Source organism: Staurois parvus, unplaced genomic scaffold (genome assembly GCF_062004578.1).
Source record: "Staurois parvus isolate SC_StPar_1 unplaced genomic scaffold, SC_StPar_1.0 ptg000649l, whole genome shotgun sequence".
In the NCBI taxonomy this organism is placed as follows: domain Eukaryota; kingdom Metazoa; phylum Chordata; class Amphibia; order Anura; family Ranidae; genus Staurois; species Staurois parvus.
In genome coordinates, this window is record NW_028318445.1 from 642,927 (window position 1) to 662,500 (window position 19,574).

Genomic DNA, 19,574 nt, shown 5'->3' on the forward strand with positions numbered 1-19,574 from the left:
CCATTACCTGATCCTCCCTCCAACCCACCAGACACCATCCTCTCAAAATTTCCAAAACAGAATTACTTTGACAATCCTCCCCAGAGGCCTCCAACCCACCAAAGCCCCATCCTCCCCCAGAGGCCTCCAACCCACCAAAGCCCCATCCTCCCCCAGAGGCCTCCAACCCACCAAAGCCCCATCCTCCCCCAGATGCCTCCAACCCACCAAAGCCCCATCCTCCCGCAGATGCCTCCAACTCACCAAAGCCCCATCCTCCCCCAGATGCCTCCAACCCACCAAAGCCCCATCCTCCCCCAGATGCCTCCAACCCACCAAAGCCCCATCGTCCCTCAGATGTCTCCAACCCACCAAAGCCCCATCGTCCCTCAGATGTCTCCAACCCACCAAAGCCCCATCGTCCCTCAGATGTCTCCAACCCACCAAAGCCCCATCGTCCCCCAGATGCCTCCAACCCACCAAAGCCCCATTGTCCCCAGATGCCTCCAACCCACCAAAGCCCCATCGTCCCCAGGTGCCTTTAACCCACCAAAGCCCCATCATCCCCAGATGCCTCCAACCCACCAAAGCCCCATTCTCCCCCAGATGCCTCCAACCCACCAAAGCCCCATCGTCCCCAGATGCCTCTAACCCACCAAAGCCCCATCCTCCCCCAGATGCCTCCAACCCACCAAAGCCCCATCGTCCCCAGATGCCTCCAACCCACCAAAGCCTCATCCTTCCCCAGATGCCTCCAACCCACCAAAGCCCCATCGTCCCCAGATGCCTCCAACCCACCAAAGCCCCATTCTCCCCCAGATGCCTGCAACACATCAAACCCCAGCCTCCCCAGGTCCCTCCCAACTCCATCCTCCCAAGCTCCTTTCAACCCAACGAACTCCATCCTCCCCAGATCCCTTCAACCCAACATACACCATTTTCCCTGACCCCAAAACCAGATCCCTGCTACTTTCCAGATACCATTCTGCCCTGATACACACTATATCAGATCCCTTCAACCCACCAAACACAATCCTTCCCTGAAAAACATCCTCTCCAGATCCCTCCAACCAACTAATTTTTCTATGACCCCCCCACCTTTTCCTGCAACCTTCCAAAAACCATTCTCCCCTGATCCCCAATACCAGATATCTTTAACCCACTAGGCACAATCCTATCTTGATCTCTCCAACCCACCAGACGCCATCCTCCCCCAATCGCCACCACCGGGTCCCTCCAACCCACCAGACGCCATCCTCCCACAATCGCCACCACCGGGTCCCTCCAACCCACCAGACGCCATCCTCCCCCAATCGCCACCACCGGGTCCCTCCAACCCACTAGACGCCATCCTCCCCCAATCGCCACCACCGGGTCCCTCCAACCCACTAGACGCCATCCTCCCCCAATCGCCACCACCGAATCTCTTCAAACCACCAGATGCCATCCTCCCCCGATCGCCACCACCGGATCCTTCCAACCCACCAGACACCATCCTCCCCCAATCACCACCACCGGATCCCTCTAACCCGCCAGACCCCATCCTCCCCTGATCCCCAATACCAGATCCCTCCAGACACCATCCTCCCCTGATCCCCAATACCAGATCCCTCCAGACGCCGTCCTCCCCTGATCCCCAATACCAGATCCCTCCAGACGCCGTCCTCCCCTGATCCCCAATACCAGATCCCTCCAGACGCCGTCCTCCCCTGATCCCCAATACCAGATCCCTCCAGACACCATCCTCACCTGATCCCCAATACCAGATCCCTCCAGACGCCGTCCTCCCCCGATCCCCAATACCAGATCCCTCCAGACACCATCCTCACCTGACCCCCCCCCCAATCAGGGATCCCTCCAACCTAGTAGTCACCATGATCCCCACCATCAGATCCCTCACCCCCCATGCGCAGTGTCAGCCATGCCTCCCCCCTGTAATCCCTGTCTGGAGCAGAGTCTCCCCCCCATGTGTTCCCATCACTCACCACACCAGGTCTCCTTGGCGTAGACTCGCTGTCGCCATCTTACCGACACAGGCAGAGCGGGGAGGAGGCGGGGGATAGGAAGAGAGAGAGAAGTGCCTGCGCGAAGGATGCCGGGAACAGGAAACACCCCCACCCGCCTTCCGTGCGCGCACCCCTAACGCCAAGGACCACCACGTGACCGGCCTCCAGCCAATGAACCCCGCCTTCCCCGGGACTCTATTCCAGCCAATAAGTAAAAGCGAGAAGGTAAGCGAGAGCAGCTCCCGCCCAGTTATCGCGGGATGAAAGCGCGTGCCCGAGTCCCCCCGTATCAGATTGGCCTGCCGGGTCACGTGAGTCGGCTGTCAGCGCTTGTTATTGTTGTCGTCCTCTTCCCTGGAGGAGGGGTGCGTCACGTGACTCCAGAGGGGGAGCTCTGAGGCTGCTCCGGACCACGTGACCGCTCGGCTTTCTGACGTTTCTCTCTCGGCGCCTTTTCCGTCCTGTGACCGGAGGAATGCGGAGCGAGGAGGGCTGAGGTGAGTGAGCCGCTACACCGGCTCCGGAGGGTGTCCTGTGTCTGGGTGCGCGCACTCTTCGGGAGAACTTCCGGGTAGGGGAGCTCCCCCGTGTCTAGGTTCTGGTGGACTAATCCCTCCCCCCCGGTGCTGCCTGTAATGGAACGACCTGGGGCTATTCTAAATGAGGGCTCGCTGTGAAGGCGGGATGGTGGTAACCCATAGCAACAGTCACTTGTTATCTAGTACCGGATTGGCTGAGGTTTCTACATCTCCCAGCCAATATCTGTTACCTTCCTGTGCCAAGTGTCTGAAATGAGAACTGTCTGTGCCAGGGGCGGACTGACAACTCATGGGGCCCCCGGGCAATAGGGGATCATGAAAAGGGTACCAGGGGCATCTCATGGGGCCCCCTACTGACCCCGGGCCCTCGGGCAGTGCCTGAGTTTCCAAATGGTCAGTCCACCCCTGGTCTGTGCTGCGCCTTGAATGGAACGGTTGGTTGTCCTAACACAGATTTCTCCTCCTTATGAGTTATAAAATGCCAGTTTGCGGAGTGCCCCCTTAAGACGCCATGTAGAGGCCTGCGTCTGATGACTGAGGCGCGCCATTCTAGTAATATGGGAGACGCCGTGGATGACTAGATTATATAAGGCCCCCATGGTCCAAAAAAAATTCAGAAAAGGTTTGCGTGTTTTTTTTTTTTGTGACCAATCAGATGTGACTGGACACAAGTCGGCGTCCGTAGATAAACGGCCCTGTTGAATAATACCCTTTCTGTAGGTAAGTCCTTTGTGAAGCCTGGCTGAAAAACTCCCAGAGATGGCACCGTCCAGTCCTGCCTTGTTGCTAGGACGTTGCTAAGACACTCCCAGCTGATTTATAAATACTGTATAATAATAATAATTTATACCCCCTCATGTGCGCTCTTTCTCTCTCCTTTCGCAGGGGCTTTGAGCTCAGCGATGCTGCGATAAAGGAGATAGAGGACCGTGCATGTGCAGGGGTATAAGAGCTCACTCCTGTGATGGATGTGGTGAGCAGTGACGGCTGGTAGTGTCTTAGCAACGTCCTAGCAACATGGCAGGATAGTATGATTCCACCTCTGGGAGTTTTTCATCCAGACTACAAGAGATACATAAATGGCCTACTCCTATAGAACGGGTATTATCCAACTTTAGTCAATGAAGCTCAGCTTGTTTTTAATCTACAGGCACCCCTTCCCTCCATAGACAGTTGTTTATGGTAAAGGTGAACTCACTTCAAAAAATTATAACAAAAGGCAAAACTGATTACCCCCATAGCAAGGCGCTCTAATGACACACAAAGCATGGCGTGACCCCGCCCCCCACGCTCCTCACTGCCTGTGATTGACAGAAGTAGGAGCCACTGGCTCCCAGTGCTGCCTCAGGCAATGAGGAGGGAGAGAGCCACTGCTCTTGCACATCGCTGGATTGGGCTCAGGTAAGTATACAGTGCCTTGAAAAAGTATTCATACCCCTTGAAATTTTCCACATTTTTTCATGTTGCACCCAAAAACGTCAATGTATTTTATTGGGATTTGATGCGATAGACCAACACAAAGTGGCACATAATTGTGAAGTGGAAGGAAAATGATTAATGGTTTTCAAACGTTTTTACAAATAAATATGTGAACAGTGTGACATGCATTGGTATTCAGCCCTGTTTACTCTGATACCCCTAACTAAAATCTAGTGGAATTAATTGCCTTCAGAAGTCACCTAATTAGTAAGTAGAGTCCACCTGTGTGTAATGTAATCTCAGTATAAATACAGCTGTTCTGTGAAGCCCTCAGAGGTTTATTCGAGAACATTATTGAACAAACAGCATCATGAAGGCCAAGGAACACACCAGACAGGTCAGGGATAAAGTTGTGGAGAAGTGTAATGCAGGGTTAGGTTATAAAATAATATCCCAAGCTTTGAGTATCTCACAGAGCACTGTTCAATCTATCATCTGAAAATGGAAAGAGTATGACAACTGCAAACCTACCAAGACATGGCTGTCCACCTAAACTGACAGGCCGGGCAAGGAGAGCATTCAGCAGAGAAGCAGCCAAGAGGCCCATGGGAACTCTGGAGGAGCTGCAGAGATCCACAGCTCAGGTGGGAGAATCTGTCCACAGGGAAACTATTAGTTGTGCGCTCCACAAATCTGGCCTTTATGGAAAAGTGGCAAGAAGAAACCATTGTTGGAGGAAAGCCATAAGAAGTCCTGTTTGCAGTCTGTGAGAAGCCATGTGGGGGGCACAGCAAACATGGAAGAAGGGGCTCTGGTCAGAGGAGACCAAAATTAAACTTTTTGGTCTAAAAGTAAAACGCTGTGTGTGGCGGAAAACGAACACTGCACATCATCCTGAACACACCATCCCCACCGTGAAACATGGTGGTGGCAGCATCATGTGGTGGGGATGCTTTTCTTCAGCAGGGACAGGGAATCTGGTCAGAGCTGATGGGAAGATGGATGGAGCCAAATACAGGGCAATCTTAGAAGAAAACCTGTTAGTCTGCAAAAGACTTGAGACCGGGGCGGAGGTTTCCCTTCCAGCAGGACAATGACCCGAAACATCCAGCCAGAGCTACAATGGAATGGTTTAGATCAAAGCATATTCCTGTGTTAGAATGGCCCAGTCACAGTCCAGACCGAAATCCAATGGAGAATCTGTGGCAAGACTTGAAATTGCTGTTCCCAGGCGCTCTCCATCCAATCTGACAGAGCTTGAGCGATTCTGCAAAGAAGAATGGGAAGAAATGTCCCTCTCTAGATGTGCAAAGAGACATCCCCAAGGAGACTTGCAGCTGGAATTGCAACAAAAGGGGGTCCTACAAAGTATTGACTCTGGGGGGCTGAATACAAATGCCGCCACACTTTTCACAGATTTATTTTGTAAAAAATGTTGAAAACCATTTCTCATTTTCCTTCCACTTCACAATTATGTGCCACTTTGTGTTGGTCTATCGCATCAAATCCCAATGAAATACATTGACGTTTTTGGTTGTAACATGACAAAGTGAGGAAAATTTCAAGGGGTGTGAAGACTTTTCATGGGGGGGGGGGGGGCGGCTGAATACAGAAAGCCTTTTACCTGAATGTTAAAAAACAAAAAAACAAAAAACCCTTCAGCCTTTAGAAGCACTTTCTGGCCTCGTTCACACTTGTCTGTTTCTGTGGGTTGTGTTATTATGCATTACATTGCGGCAGCCCATTGGTTTTAAATGGGCTGTCAGTGCACAGAAGCAGACTTGCTTTTGCAGCCGCACCACCCGCACAGAGAATTGCGGACCTGCGGGTGAGTGCCATTAGTTCTAATGGCACGCCGCCCGCACTGGAAAACGCAACCGTACTGGGAACCAAGGTTTCCGTGCGGGCTGCGTTTTTCAAAGAAGTGCAGGGACTTCTTTCCCTGCGTTTCACGGCCACAGGAGGCCATTCAAATGAATGGGCTCTCGTGCCCGAGCAAAACGTGGCCCGCATGGCCGCATAGATGTGAACCGGGGGTGATGCAGTGTAATGTGCTGCCTTGCCGTGTGCACTGCTGCAACGCACGTCATTCAGAGCTGCCTCGCCTTCTTGTGTTGGGGTGCCATTCAGAATGACACCATTAGGCGCAAATGCACGCAACATGTCTTGTATGCATTACTGCAACACATCGCAAAACTGTACTAGCCATAAATACCAACGCTAGCTTAAAGAACGACTAACCATTAAAGGATAAGTTCACCTTTTAGACAAAAATAATAAATGCACATATTTTTGTAGGTAAGAAAATGCGCATTTGTTATTTTTTGTCTACAGGAGCCTGGAAAGCATTGCACCAGTGATCAGTAGATTGCTGGTGCCATGCACGTCTCCTGCAGACCTGTCAAAATATCTGCTTGGCCATTCAGAGATGTACGAACAAGCAGATTTTCTGACAGGAAGAATCCACTACTACAGCGTTCCACAACGCCATGGTAGTCCATTGACTGCTACAAGCTGACAGCCGCTAAGGCTGCCGGGACTTGTAGTTCATTCATTCACAGAAGTCCGTGAATGAATGACGCAGCCGTGTGGGTGGAGCCCAACACGGTTGCGCTGTTTTCAAATCTGGCAGTTCCCCGTACTATTTGTCAGAGGGAGGGAGGGGGGGCAGGTGGCGGTGACTGCAGCTATGGGAACATATTAAAACGATTGTAACATGTTCCCAAAAGTGGACTTATCCTTTAAAGTTTTACTAAACCCAGGACACTGCATTCACTATATCTGGTCTCCCCGGACCCTGCATTCACTATATCTGGTCTCCCTGGACCCTGCATTCACTATATCTGGTCTCCCTGGACCCTGCATTCACTATATCTGGTCTCCCCGGACCCCGCATTCGCTATATCTGGTCTCCCCGGACCCCGCATTCGCTATATCCGGTCTCCCCGGACCCCGCATTCGCTATATCCGCTCTCCCCGGACCCCGCATTCGCTGTATCCGCTCTCACCGGACCCCGCATTCGCTGTATCCGCTCTCCCCGGACCCCGCATTCGCTGTATCCGCTCTCCCCGGACCCCGCATTCGCTGTATCCGCTCTCCCCGGACCCCGCATTCGCTGTATCCGCTCTCCCCGGACCCCGCATTCGCTGTATCCGCTCTCCCCGGACCCCGCATTCGCTGTATCCGCTCTCCCCGGACCCCGCATTCGCTGTATCCGCTCTCCCCGGACCCCGCATTCGCTGTATCCGCTCTCCCCGGACCCCGCATTCGCTGTATCCGCTCTCCCCGGACCCCGCATTCGCTGTATCCGCTCTCCCCGGACCCCGCATTCGCTGTATCCGCTCTCCCCGGACCCCGCATTCGCTGTATCCGCTCTCCCCGGACCCCGCATTCGCTGTATCCGCTCTCCCCGGACCCCGCATTCGCTGTATCCGCTCTCCCCGGACCCCGCATTCGCTGTATCCGCTCTCCCCGGACCCCGCATTCGCTGTATCCGCTCTCCCCGGACCCCGCATTCGCTGTATCCGCTCTCCCCGGACCCCGCATTCGCTGTATCCGCTCTCCCCGGACCCCGCATTCGCTGTATCCGCTCTCCCCGGACCCCGCATTCGCTATATCGTCAAGGGGTTTAAAATAACACACGCAAAACTTGGAGTTGAGCTTTAATCTCTGTGGATTTTAGCTTCAAGTGGTTCAAACGTCTTAAAGGCCAGTTCACACTGGGACACGCTGTCCGATTTTTGCAGCCCACTTATTTGATTGTGCTGCAAAATTCACTGGAATGTGTAAAAAGTCGTGCAAGTATCACTTTTTTCAGGACGCACTGCGCCAACCCACATGGTAGAGATGTGTATGAGGTGCCATTAGCAATCCACTGGCAACTGCAGGGACACTGCGTTTGCCTGTGGTGCTGAAATGCGCACAAAACGTGGCTTACCAATCTATTTCACTTTTGCTCTGATTTTAGTAAATCTCTCCAGGTGTCATTATTTTTTTTACTGCTGCCTCAAGGCGTCATTGAACCTGTTTAAATGTTTTTTGGTCTGTTTTTTATTATTTTGTATGAATTAAATGGTATTTATATATTCTGTGTTTGTTTTATCAGCAGAAATGCACTACATATGGAAAACACTACCCCCTCACCACTTCCCCATTGAAGCCACAGGATAGAAGGGTGTCTGTTCTATAAAAAGCCATTTAGCCGAGGTCTTCCTCTCCCAGCCGGAGACTTTCCATGTCTGCTACAGGTTGAAGCCCGTCGTCGTTTATTTATTTGATCATGGCGGAGCCGCGAAGGGTGCAGCTGTCCAGCATTCCTTCTTCATCCCCTTTCCACCCCTCGGCACCGAAGAGGCCGCGTCCGGATAACCAGGAGCCAGAGGCGCCTGTGGCAGCCACAGTCCGCATTGCACTGTCTCTGTTTGAGCCGGATCAGAAGAAATGCCCGGAGTTCTTCTACCCGGAATTACTGAGGAATCTGCAGGGGAACAGCAAGAAGAACCCTACAGGAGAGAATGTGAGTGGACAGAGAAGGCAGGCTTTTTCCTTTTTTATGGTGGATGTTGGTGGGTTCATTGGATGGGTAATTATCGCTGTAATATGATCGCTTTAGTAAATGTTTGGACAATTTTTGTTTTTTTGGAGATCCATGGTGTGCTAGCGGCATACACTTTGACTTATGGTTGATCCCATTTTCCAGCTGGTAGATTCTACCACACCCATTTATTTAAGGCCGTCTCCGGGAATGTGTGCGATGGGACTATTCTAGGCTGGGGGTGTCAAACTGGCGGCCCTCCAGCTGTTGCGAAACTACGAGTCCCATCATGCCTCTGCTTTTGGGAGTCATGCTTGTAACTCAATCTTGCAATGCCTCATGGGACTTGTAGTTTGGCAACAGCTGGAGGGCTGCCTGTTTGACACCCGTGTAAATCTAGGCAATAGGTTTATCAATGGCGCATGTTGGCCAAACGTATCAATTTTGTTTTGACCACTTCACACAGGTGGACATCTTATGACGTCATGGGAGTGAAGGGGGTTACACCGGGATGATGCCTGGTATATCATCCTGGTATCAAAATTTACAGCCCTTCGATTCCATGTAAAGCAGAAGTGGCTGAACAGCCCGTCAATCACTTTTGTAGGTGTTGGAAGGGGGCCCCCCAATGCCGCCACCGCCTTTCCTGTGCTCACGCATCATCTGAACTAAACAGAGACAGGAACTGACATTGTTCCTCCCTCTCTGTGACCCCCAGAAACCAGAAGACACAAGGATTTAATAATTTCTTTACTTTCGGTTCTTTGTTTACCTGGCTGTCAGCAACAAGATAAGCAGACTGATCTGTGTCCAGTTGGCTGTGTTGGAGGCCAGATGAGAGATCTGGGGTCTAATAGACCCCAGATCTCTCTATAAGGAGGACCTGTCATGGTCCATGCTATCACAAGGGATGTTGTTCATCTCTTGTGATAGCAATAAAGTTGATTAAAAAAAAAACATTTTTTTTTTTGTGCGAATGCATATATAAGTCCCACAAACCTATGTAAACGGTGATCACACCAAACGTGTGCTATCATCACAAACGTCAGAGTGAGAACAATAATTTAGCTCTAAACCTCCTGTGTAATTCTAAACTGGTAACCTGTAAATGCGTAATAAAGCGCCACCTGTGGAGATTTTTTAGGTACTGCCACTCCAAGGGTGTATGCAATTTTACAGTGTGACCTGTTTGGTATCTATTTACTCGGCATGACAGATTCCATGCACACTAGCGTGTTTTTTTTTTTTTTTTGTGTTTAAAACTCCTAGAAGCTATTATCAGCATTTTTTTTTTCATCTTCTAAAAGCTAAATAGTGTTATCCTACTATATTAGGCTGGTAGCATTTTTTTCAAGCTTCAGCTTTACGAGCAGAAAAAAATTGTTTTTGTAGGGGTTTAGGGAGTGTTTTTTTTTTTTTCGGCAGAAAAAAATCACTGAACACTCCTAAACTCTGCTAAAACAATCCCAACTGCCTTTTTTTTCCCTACAAAAAAAGCTAATAAAACACTAACACTCCTAAACCGCTACTACAAGCCGGCATGGAGCCTTATATTTTAGCACAAATTGGGTTTAATATTGTGTTTACGAGCAATATAATTCAGTAAAGTGTTTTTTCCCACAAAATTTGACTGCAAATGCAGTCAGACACAAAAAAATTTATAAAATAAATAAATATATAACCTCCTCCACTACAGTCCCCTCAAAAAGTCACACTTTCTCCCTAGAAAGTTCACTAATAATATAACCTTTTTGTGATATACCATAAATAATGATCATATTATAACACATTAAAAATTAAAAAATTTAAATTAAACCACAAAGTGTCCAATACCAATAAAGTCCCAAGTGTCCAAAAAGTCCAAAATTTCAAACTTTCATCCAATAAGAAGGATTGGCTCCTATTTAATCTGGCGAAAACCTCAAAATAAAGAAAAATACTCTAGTGCATTACCTTTTATACAAAAAGAATAATTATTCGGTGCAAATCACAAACCACTCCAAAAAAAGTGTCCAAAAAAACAAACATTTTTGGACACTTTTTTTAGAGTGGTTTGTGATTTGCACCGAATAATTACCGTATTTTTCGCTCCATAAGACGCACCTGACCATAAGACGCACCTAGGTTTTTGAGGCAGAAAACAGGAAAAAAAAAAATTCTGAACTAATGGACTGCAGACACAGTACAGGAGATGACCAGAGACTGCGGACAACACAGGGATGACCAGAGACTGCGGACAACACAGGGATGACCAGAGACTGCGGACAGCACAGGGATGACCAGAGACTGCGGACAGCACAGGGATGACCAGAGACTGCGGACAGCACAGGGATGACCAGAGACTGCGGACAGCACAGGGATGACCAGAGACTGCGGACAGCACAGGGATGACCAGAGACTGCGGACAGCACAGGGATGACCAGAGACTGCGGACAGCACAGGGATGACCAGAGACTGCGGACAGCACAGGGATGACCAGAGACTGCGGACAGCACAGGGATGACCAGAGACTGCGGACAGCACAGATGACTGCTGAGCTTTGGGGAGGGGGGGGAGCGGCTACCTGAATTTGACAGGTACCCGCTCTTACTTCCGCGGAGTTGTTCTTTGATCTTACCTGTTCCTCGATCCAGCCGCGCGCTGTCTTCCCGGCTTCTGTAATGGCGCTCGGCATGACAGCCGGGTGCCCAGTGCGCATGAGCGAGAAGCACTTGCGCTTTGTGATTGGTCTGGCGGCTTCTGGGATCTGTCATGTGTCCCAGGTACTGCCTTACCATTCACAAAAAGCACCGCTTCTTGCACATGCGCACTTGGCACCCGGCTGTCATGCCCAGTGCCCACACTACAGAAGCCGGAAGACAGCGCGCCGCTGGATAGAGGAACAGGTAAGATCAAAGAACAAAGGAGTAAGAGCGGGTACCTGTCAAATTCAGGTACCCGCTCCCCACCTCCCCAAAGGTCAGCAGTCATCTCCATAAGGTCCCGCTGCAGAGCTGAGCGGCCGGCCCGGTATTCTGACGCGGCGGTGGAAATACCGGACCGGCCGCTCCATATTCGCTCCATAAGACGCACTGACATTTTCCCCCCTTTTTTGGGGGGGAAAAAAGTGCGTCTTATGGAGCGAAAAATACGGTATTCTTTTTGTATAAAAGGTAATGCACTAGAGTATTTATTTCTTTATTTTGAGGTTCTCGCCGGATTAAATAGGAGCCAATCCTTATTGGATGAAAGTTTGAATTTTTGGACACTTTTGGGACTTTATTAGTATTGGACACTTTGTGGTTTAATTTTTTATAATATGATCATTATTTATTTTATATCACAAAAAGGTTATATTATTTGACACAAAAAATTGCACCCACCATTTTTATCTCTAGGGCCTTTGCAAAAAAAAAAAATCATGTTTGAGGGTTGTAAGTGATTTTTCTAGAAAAAATGCAGGCTTTTAAATTTAGGAGAGAAATGTTGGGGGAAAAAAACACTTTAAATTTTTTTTTCTTAATAATAATAATAATAATAATAATATTAATCTCTATTTTAAAGCTAAAGCTGTTATATATTAAGGATAACAAGACTGGTTCTGATGTCCTTCATTATGTTTTATCTCTATTATTTCCCTTTCTCAGAAGAAGCATTTCAATCCATTTGATGACGAGGAAGCGGAGAGGAAGGAGGTGGAAACCTTAGCTAGGAAATTTGAATTGAAATATGTAAGTGTCAGTAATATTACACAACCTGTCACAAAATTGCATGAAATATTTGGAGTCCAGCCGAACAGACTGATCGGGAATTATGCATTGTAGATTTATTTGTCCCTTTTTTGTAGATGACCAAAAAGAAAAAAGCTGTAATTGTACAACCAGTCCACACCCTCAACCTACACTCACCGGCCACTTTATTAGGCACACCTTGCTAGTATCGGGTGGCGGTGGTGTAATGGTGTGGGGGAGATTTCTTGGCACAATTTTGGGCCCCTTAGCGCCATTTGAGCATCATTTAAACGCCACGGCCTACCTGAGTATTGTCCCTGACCATGTCTATCCCTTTATGACTCCGGATACCAGGATAATGCACCATGTCACAAAAATCAGATCATCTCAATGTGGTTTCTTGAACCTGACAATGAGGTCACTGTACTCCAATGGCCTCCACCCAATAGAGCACCTTTGGGATGTGGTGGAATGGAAGATTCCCATCATGGATGTACAGTCGACAAATCTGCAGCAAATGTGTGATGCTATCATGTCAATATGGACCAAAATCTCTGAGGAATATTTCCAACCCCCTTTTGCCTTCAAAACTGTCCTAATTCTGCATGGCGTAGATTCAACAAGGTGTTGGAAACATTCCTCAGAGATTTTGGTCCATATTGACATGATAGCATCACACATTTGCTGCAGATTTGTCGACTGTACATCCATGATGGGAATCTTCCATTCCACCACATCCCAAAGGTGCTCTATTGGGTGGAGGCCATTGGAGTACAGTGACCTCATTGTCAGGTTCAAGAAACCACATTGAGATGATCTGAGCTTTGTGACATGGTGCATTATCCTGCTATCCTGTCATAAAGGGATGGACATGGTCGGGGACAATACTCAGGTAGGCCGTGGCGTTTAAACGATGCTCAAATGGCGCTAAGGGGCCCAAAAGTGTGTCAAGAAAATCTCCCCCACACCACCGCCACCAGCCTGAACCATTGATACAAGGCAGGGTGGATCCATGCTTTTATATTGTTTACACCAAGTTCTGACCCTACCATCTGAATGTCGCAGCTGAAATTGAGACTCCTCAGACCAGGCAATGTTGCTCCAATCTTCTATTGTCCAATCTTGGTGAGCCTGTGTGAATTGTAGCCTCCGTTTCCTGTTCTTAGCCGACAGGAGTGGCAACCGGTGTGGTCTTCCCTGCTGTAGCCCATCTGCTTCAAGATGAGATCCAAGATCTGTTTTGACAAGTTTGTGCGTTCAGAGATGGTATTCTGTATACCTTGGTTGTAACAAGTGGTTATTTGAGTTACTGTTGCCTATCTATCATCTCGAATCAGTCTGCTCATTCTCCTCTGACCTCTGAAATCAACAAGGCATTTTTGTCCACACAACTGCCGCTCACTGGATATTTTCACTTTTTTGGGCCATTCTCTAAACCCTAGAGATGGTTGTGCATGAAAATCCCAGTAGATCAGCAAGTTTTTTTTCTTCCCCATTCTGATGCTCGGTTTGAACTTCAGCAAGTCGTCTTCACCACGTCTAGATGCCTAAATGTATTGAGTTGCTGCCATGTGATTGGCTGATTAGCAATTTGTGTTACCAAGCCATTGAACAGGTAAACCTAATAAAGTGGCCAGTGAGTGTATATTCAAGATGAACAGATCAAGTGGTTAATGAGAAATGTCCAGTGCAGGTATTCCAGTCTGCAGACAATCTTTCAGCTCGATGTGATCGTTGTTGTTGTTATAGAGGATCAGGGGCGGACTGACCATTTGGGGACTCGGGCGCTGCCCAAGGGCCCGGGGTCAGTAGGGGGCCCCGTGAGATGCCCCTGGTACCTTTTCATAGGCTTTTTGTGGGTGTGGTTTGAGTGTGGGTGAGGACAGGGGGACCCCATGATCCCCTATTGCCCGGGAGCCCCATGAGTTGTCAGTCCGCCCCTGTACAGGATTTATATAGCACCAGCAGTTTGCACAGCGCTTTACAATATAAAGGGAGACAGTACAGTTACAATTCAGGATCACAAGGACACATTGGTCTGATTCTTGGCACAGCGTTGTGGGCGACTTATAAAGCAGCGGCATGGCCTTAATGCAGCTATATTGCTGCTTTTTTGTTAGTCTCTTTCAGTACATTGCTGTTTTTACAAATGTGCTTTGCCCTTTTGCTTCAAGCACAAATAGCAGAATATCCAGTATTCCTCCTCTCTGTCAATACACAACTAGCTTAGAGCAGGCTTACTTTCCTGGCGTTGACAGGTATATTAATACAGGTTACTCTTTGATCTCAGCAAAACCCCATCTGTACCCATGTTTGCAGATACTGGTGTTCCAGATGATTTCTGCCGTGCACCAGCTTCGTGTCTGTATCTTTACTTGCCTCACACATACACTATATTGCCAAAAGTATTGGTCGGCCGGCCTTTACACGCACATGAACTTTAATGACATCCCAGTCTCGGTCCGTAGGGTTCAATATTGAGTTGGCCCCGCCCTTTGCGGCTTTAACTGCTTTGAATCTTCTGGGAAGGCCGTCCACAAGGTTTAGGAGGGTGTCTATGGGAAGGTTGGACCATTCTTTTAGAAGCACATTTGTGAGGTCAGGCACTGATGTCGGGGGAGGAGGCCTGGCTCGCAGTCTGCGCTCTAATTCATCCCAAAAGTGTTCTATGGGGTTGAGGTCAGGACTCTGTGCAGGCCAGTCAAGTTCCTCCACCCCAAACTGGCTCCTCCATGTCTTTATGGACCTTGCTTTGTGCACTGGTGTGCAGTCATGTTGGAACAGGAAGGGGCCATCCCCAAACTCTTCCCACAAAGTTGGGAGCATGAAATTGTCCAAAATGTCTTGGTATGCTGATGCCTTAAGAGTTCCCTTCACTGGAACTAGGGGGCCAAGCCCAACCCCTGAAATACAACCCCACACCATAATCCCCCCTCCACCAATCTTTACACTTGGCACAGTGCAGTCAGGCAAGTACCGTTCTCCTGGCAACCACCAAACCCAGACACGTCCATCGGATGGCCAGATAGAAGAGTGATTGGTCACTCCAGAGAACACGTCTCCACTGCTTTAGAGTCCAGTGGCGACGTGCTTTACACCACGGCATCCAACGCTTTGCATTGTACTTGGTGATGTAAGGCTTGGATGCAGCTGCTCGGCCATAGAAACCCATTCCATGAAGCTCTCTACACACTGTTGTGCTAATCTGAAGGCCACATGAAGTTTGGAGGCCTTTCGCTATTGACTCTGCAGACCGTTGGCGACTTCTGCGCACTGTGCGCTTCAGCATGCACTGACCCCACTCTGTCATGTGACGTGGCCTACCACTTGGTGGCTGAGTTGCTGTTGTTCCGAGTTGCTTCCACTTTGTTATAATCCCACTAACAGTTGAGCGTGGAATATTTAGTAGTCAGGAAATGTCACGGATGGACTTATTGCACAGGTGACAACCTATCACAGGACCACGCTTGGAGTCACTGAGCTCCTGAGAGCGACCCATTCTTTCACCAAAGTCTGTAGAAGCAGTCTGCATGCCTAGGGGCTTGATTGTATACACCTGTGGTCATGGAGGGGATTGGAACACCTGAATCACATGATTTGGAGGGGGGGGGGGGTCAATACTTTTGGCAATATAGTCTATATTTGCAGCTCAGTAAGGGTGTTTGTGGGAGATGGGGGGGTAGAATGACAAGGTGGTATCAGCGTGCAAAATCGCCTTTTTATGAGACAATATAAAGTTCACATCCACGTATAAACCCTGCTCAACCCAGCTGAACTTCTACAGGATTCTGAAACCGGTGACTTCCCATTCATTGTAATGCTGATGTCAGGGTTAGTAAAATGTTGTCTAAATATGAGACATGTGTAATCTGTACCATGCACGGGACGAATTGAAAGAAGGGGTTTTGGGTGCAGTTCACTTGTGGTCCAGAACGGTTTGCTGCAGTATGAGCTGGAGCACAGTCTTCTCCATAGGGAACTGTGTATTAAAACCGGGATCGCTAGTCTGGTTAGCAATTGAGTGCACCCGGGAATACTTCCTTATCGTTCACTGTGAGTGCAGATCAGTGGGGGAATGGGGAGAATCACACTCTGGCGCGGTTCAACTTAACCGCTAGCCTACAGGGCACTTATACCCCCCTCCTGCCCAGGCCAATTTCCAGCTTTCAGCACGGTCGCTCTTTGAAAATTGTGTGGTCATGCAACACTGTATCCATATGAAATTTTTATCATTTTTTTGTGACAGCTTTATTTTGGTAGTATTTAATCACCTTTTGGGTTTTTTATTTTTTCTTAAAAACTAAGAAAAAAACGTCTTTTCAAAATTTTCAGTGGTTTTTGGTTTGTTTTATAAAAGTTTGTAAATAAGTGATTTTTCTCCTTCACTGATATGCGCTAATGAGACTGCATGATGGGCACTGATAGGCTGCACTGATGAGGAGGCACTGGTAGGTAGCACTTATAGGTGGCACTGACTGGCACTGATGGGTGACACTGAAAGGCAGCTCAGATGGGCACTGATATGTGGCATTGATGTGCACTGGTAGGCACTGATATGTTGCATTGGTGTGGCACTGATGGGCACTGGCACGAGGCACTGATGAGCACTGACATAAGGCACTGATGGACACTGACAGGTGGCATTGCTGGGGCCACACTGATCATCAGGGCACACTGATCATCCCTGCCCTGATGATTAGTGTACATGTCCCCTCCGCGAAATGCCGATTACTGGCTCTCCTCTCCTCTCGAGCTGTCAGAGTGACAGCTCGAGAGGAGAGAAATGCTGATAACCGGCATTTCCCTGTTTACATGTGATCAGCTGTGATTGGACACAGCTGATCACATGACCGAGCTGACATCTTTGGGTCTTTCCGTGATCGGTGATCCGCTGTGTCCGAGGGACACAGCGTACCGCCGATCGCCACGCATGCGCTGTGAGAATGGGAGGACGTCATATGACATCCTCCCAGAACGAGAGAACCACCTTGCGTTCGTCATATTACTATATGGCGGGTGGGAGGTGGTTAAAGGATAAGTTCACCTTCCATAACATTTTGCACCCATATTCAGGGTGTAACATGTTATGAAAGCTCCCGCTCCACGCCAATCCCCTCTGACAGCTGTATCCCGTACGGGCAAGCATATATATTGACAGATCTACAGGAGACCTGCATGGCGATGCTTTACAGGCTCCTGCAGCAAAATATAATTAATGCACTTTTTTTTTTTTTTTTTTTTACCTGCATTTATTAATTTTTATCAAAAGTTGAACTTCTCATTTAACCAGCCCTAGTGTGAGTGTACCTTTCTTTGAATCTGGGTGTACTTTGTGTATTTCTTCCAGATCTGTGCAGTATTCCAGTGTGAAAGACTGTGCACTGTGTCTGACTGTCCTTTATGTAGGAGAATGCTGCAGTACTGCTACAATTCACACACATGTTGAAATCCTGTTGTGGCATCGTCCTTGGTGCAGCGCTCCCAGGGGAAAGAAGATAGTCCTTTCTCAGCAGATAACTGAGGAGTTTGGTGAATGTTCAGGATGTTGTAGTTGTATCACCCATTGTAGCCTCTTCTCCCTGCCAGCGTTTACTCAGCCCGTGCGCATGACCTTGAAGTAAGCCGCTCCACCGACCTTGGGTTGTCTATTTACCACCTACTGATTTAGAGTATGCAAGGAAGGATAGATTTTCTTCTGCCGAATAACCGAAAAGCATACCTATACCAGTTCAGTTTTAAAAAAAGAAAACAATATCTATCGCCCTGTATTTGAGCTCTGCATTGCTCTTTAACCACTTCCAGTCCAGACACTTTCACCCCCTTCCTGTCCAGGCCAATTTTCAGCTTTCAGCACTATCACACTTTGAATGACAATTGCACGGTCATGCAACACGCATATGACATTTTTAGCATTTTTTTTTTTTTTAGACAGATAAAACCTTATTTTGGTGGTATTTATTCACCAATGGAATTTTTTATTTTTTTGCTATATAAATGAAATAATCCAAAACATTTTTGAAAAAAAAAGTTTATTTTATTTTTAAATAAATAATCTTTCTTCATAAATCTTGGCCAAAATGTATTCAATCTAAAAAATAACCCAAATTTATTTAATAACCAAAAATTATAATTTTTCAAAAGTGTGTTTTTTTTTTTTTGTTTTTTTTTTTTTATAAACCTACTGTCACCTTGTCAGTAGAGTGTCACCATAGTGACACTACTACTTGTGGGGGGTGATTTGAAGATTTTTTTTTTTGCTTTGTTTACATACACTGATTGCTTTTCACCCATAAAGGATGTAAAAGCAATCATTTCTCCTCTCTGGCTGTATTCCTGCAGCCACTGAGAAATACTGTGTGAGCTGTGATTGGTCACATGGTACAAGGCTGTTGTGAAGAGCCTTGTACCATGTGACCTCTTTGATCATTCAGATTTCACAAGTAGCAGGCAATGATGTCAGAAGTGACATCTTGTTTACTACTGTTCATGTAATCACTGATTGGCCAATCAGTGATTACATGAATCAAGACCTCACACAGAGGTCCTGTATAACGATCTGTGCTCCCGACACAGCGGGCTCCGGACCGCAGTGCCCCGTGCTCCCAGGGGGTACGCACAGGCAATGGATGCGGGGGGACGTTTAGAAACGTCCACCCGCATCGGCAGCGCTCCCGTCACAGGAAGTGGTTAAACAAAAAGTGGACTCTGAACAAATTTTAAATCTAAAAACACATTTGTCTGTAAAGCAGCTGCAGGCAGGAAGGAGCCATGTAAACTGTGTGGTTAGTTATTGTTTTTATGCTTTATTACTTTCCAGAGCAACAAGAAGAAGAGGAAAGACCGCATGCAGGATCTGATAGACATGGGCTATGGCTACGATGATTCTGACTCCTTCATTGACAACTCTGAGGCTGTAAGTAGTTTAGACTTGTCTGTACAAAAAGCCAGACTTAAAGATGAACTCTATGCAGATAAACACATTAAGGTGATGGTAAACCCTCCCCTTTTAAAACTCAAGTTTAAAATAGAAACGAAAGTCAAAACATTTTGTATAGATATAAAAAAAAAAAGCATGATATACATTTTTTTTTTTTTTGTTTTTCCCCCACTTTAGAAATGATCACGTTCTCTCTGTTCTCAGCTGCATAAGAGCTGGGAGAGGAGCAGTACAGTACACTGGTCTTCCCAGTAAAAGGCTGTGCAGGGGGTGGGGGTTGTCAGCACAAGCCTAATCGTTGGAGGAGAGCAGACTGAGTTCCCAGAATAGCCAGAGAACTGACCACGCTGTGCTCCCATGCCTAGTGTGGTCAGTGTTTGATAGGAAGCAGAGGGACTGGCAGGAACACCAGGGAATTCACACAAAGGAAGCAATACAAAGAGAACAAA

The 19,574-nt window shown here is 47.8% G+C and overlaps 2 protein-coding genes across 6 annotated transcripts in view; one reads left to right on the top strand and one right to left on the bottom strand.

The window, feature by feature from the left end:
- The window catches only part of GLYR1 (glyoxylate reductase 1 homolog), a 74,344-nt gene extending 72,094 nt beyond the window's left edge, over nt 1–2,250 (bottom strand). The window contains exon 1 of one of the 2 annotated variants that reach the window (XM_089694095.1): nt 1,965–2,250. In XM_089694095.1, the coding sequence (XP_089550221.1) occupies nt 1,965–2,002 (38 nt within the window). In that variant the 5' untranslated portion in view covers nt 2,003–2,250. The remainder of the gene's footprint in view (nt 1–1,964) is intronic. The other variant, XM_089694096.1, reaches the window with a different exon arrangement.
- A 74-nt stretch (nt 2,251–2,324) lies between these two features.
- UBN1 (ubinuclein 1) overlaps nt 2,325–19,574 on the top strand; it is a 60,171-nt gene continuing 42,921 nt past the window's right edge. For 3 of the 4 annotated variants that reach the window (XM_089694091.1, XM_089694093.1, XM_089694094.1), the window contains exons 1-4: nt 2,325–2,482; nt 8,053–8,460; nt 12,105–12,188; nt 19,006–19,101. In XM_089694091.1, the coding sequence (XP_089550217.1) occupies nt 8,224–8,460; nt 12,105–12,188; nt 19,006–19,101 (417 nt within the window). In that variant the 5' untranslated portion in view covers nt 2,325–2,482; nt 8,053–8,223. Of the gene's footprint in view, nt 2,483–8,049; nt 8,461–12,104; nt 12,189–19,005; nt 19,102–19,574 lie in introns of all 4 variants that reach the window. The other variant, XM_089694092.1, reaches the window with a different exon arrangement.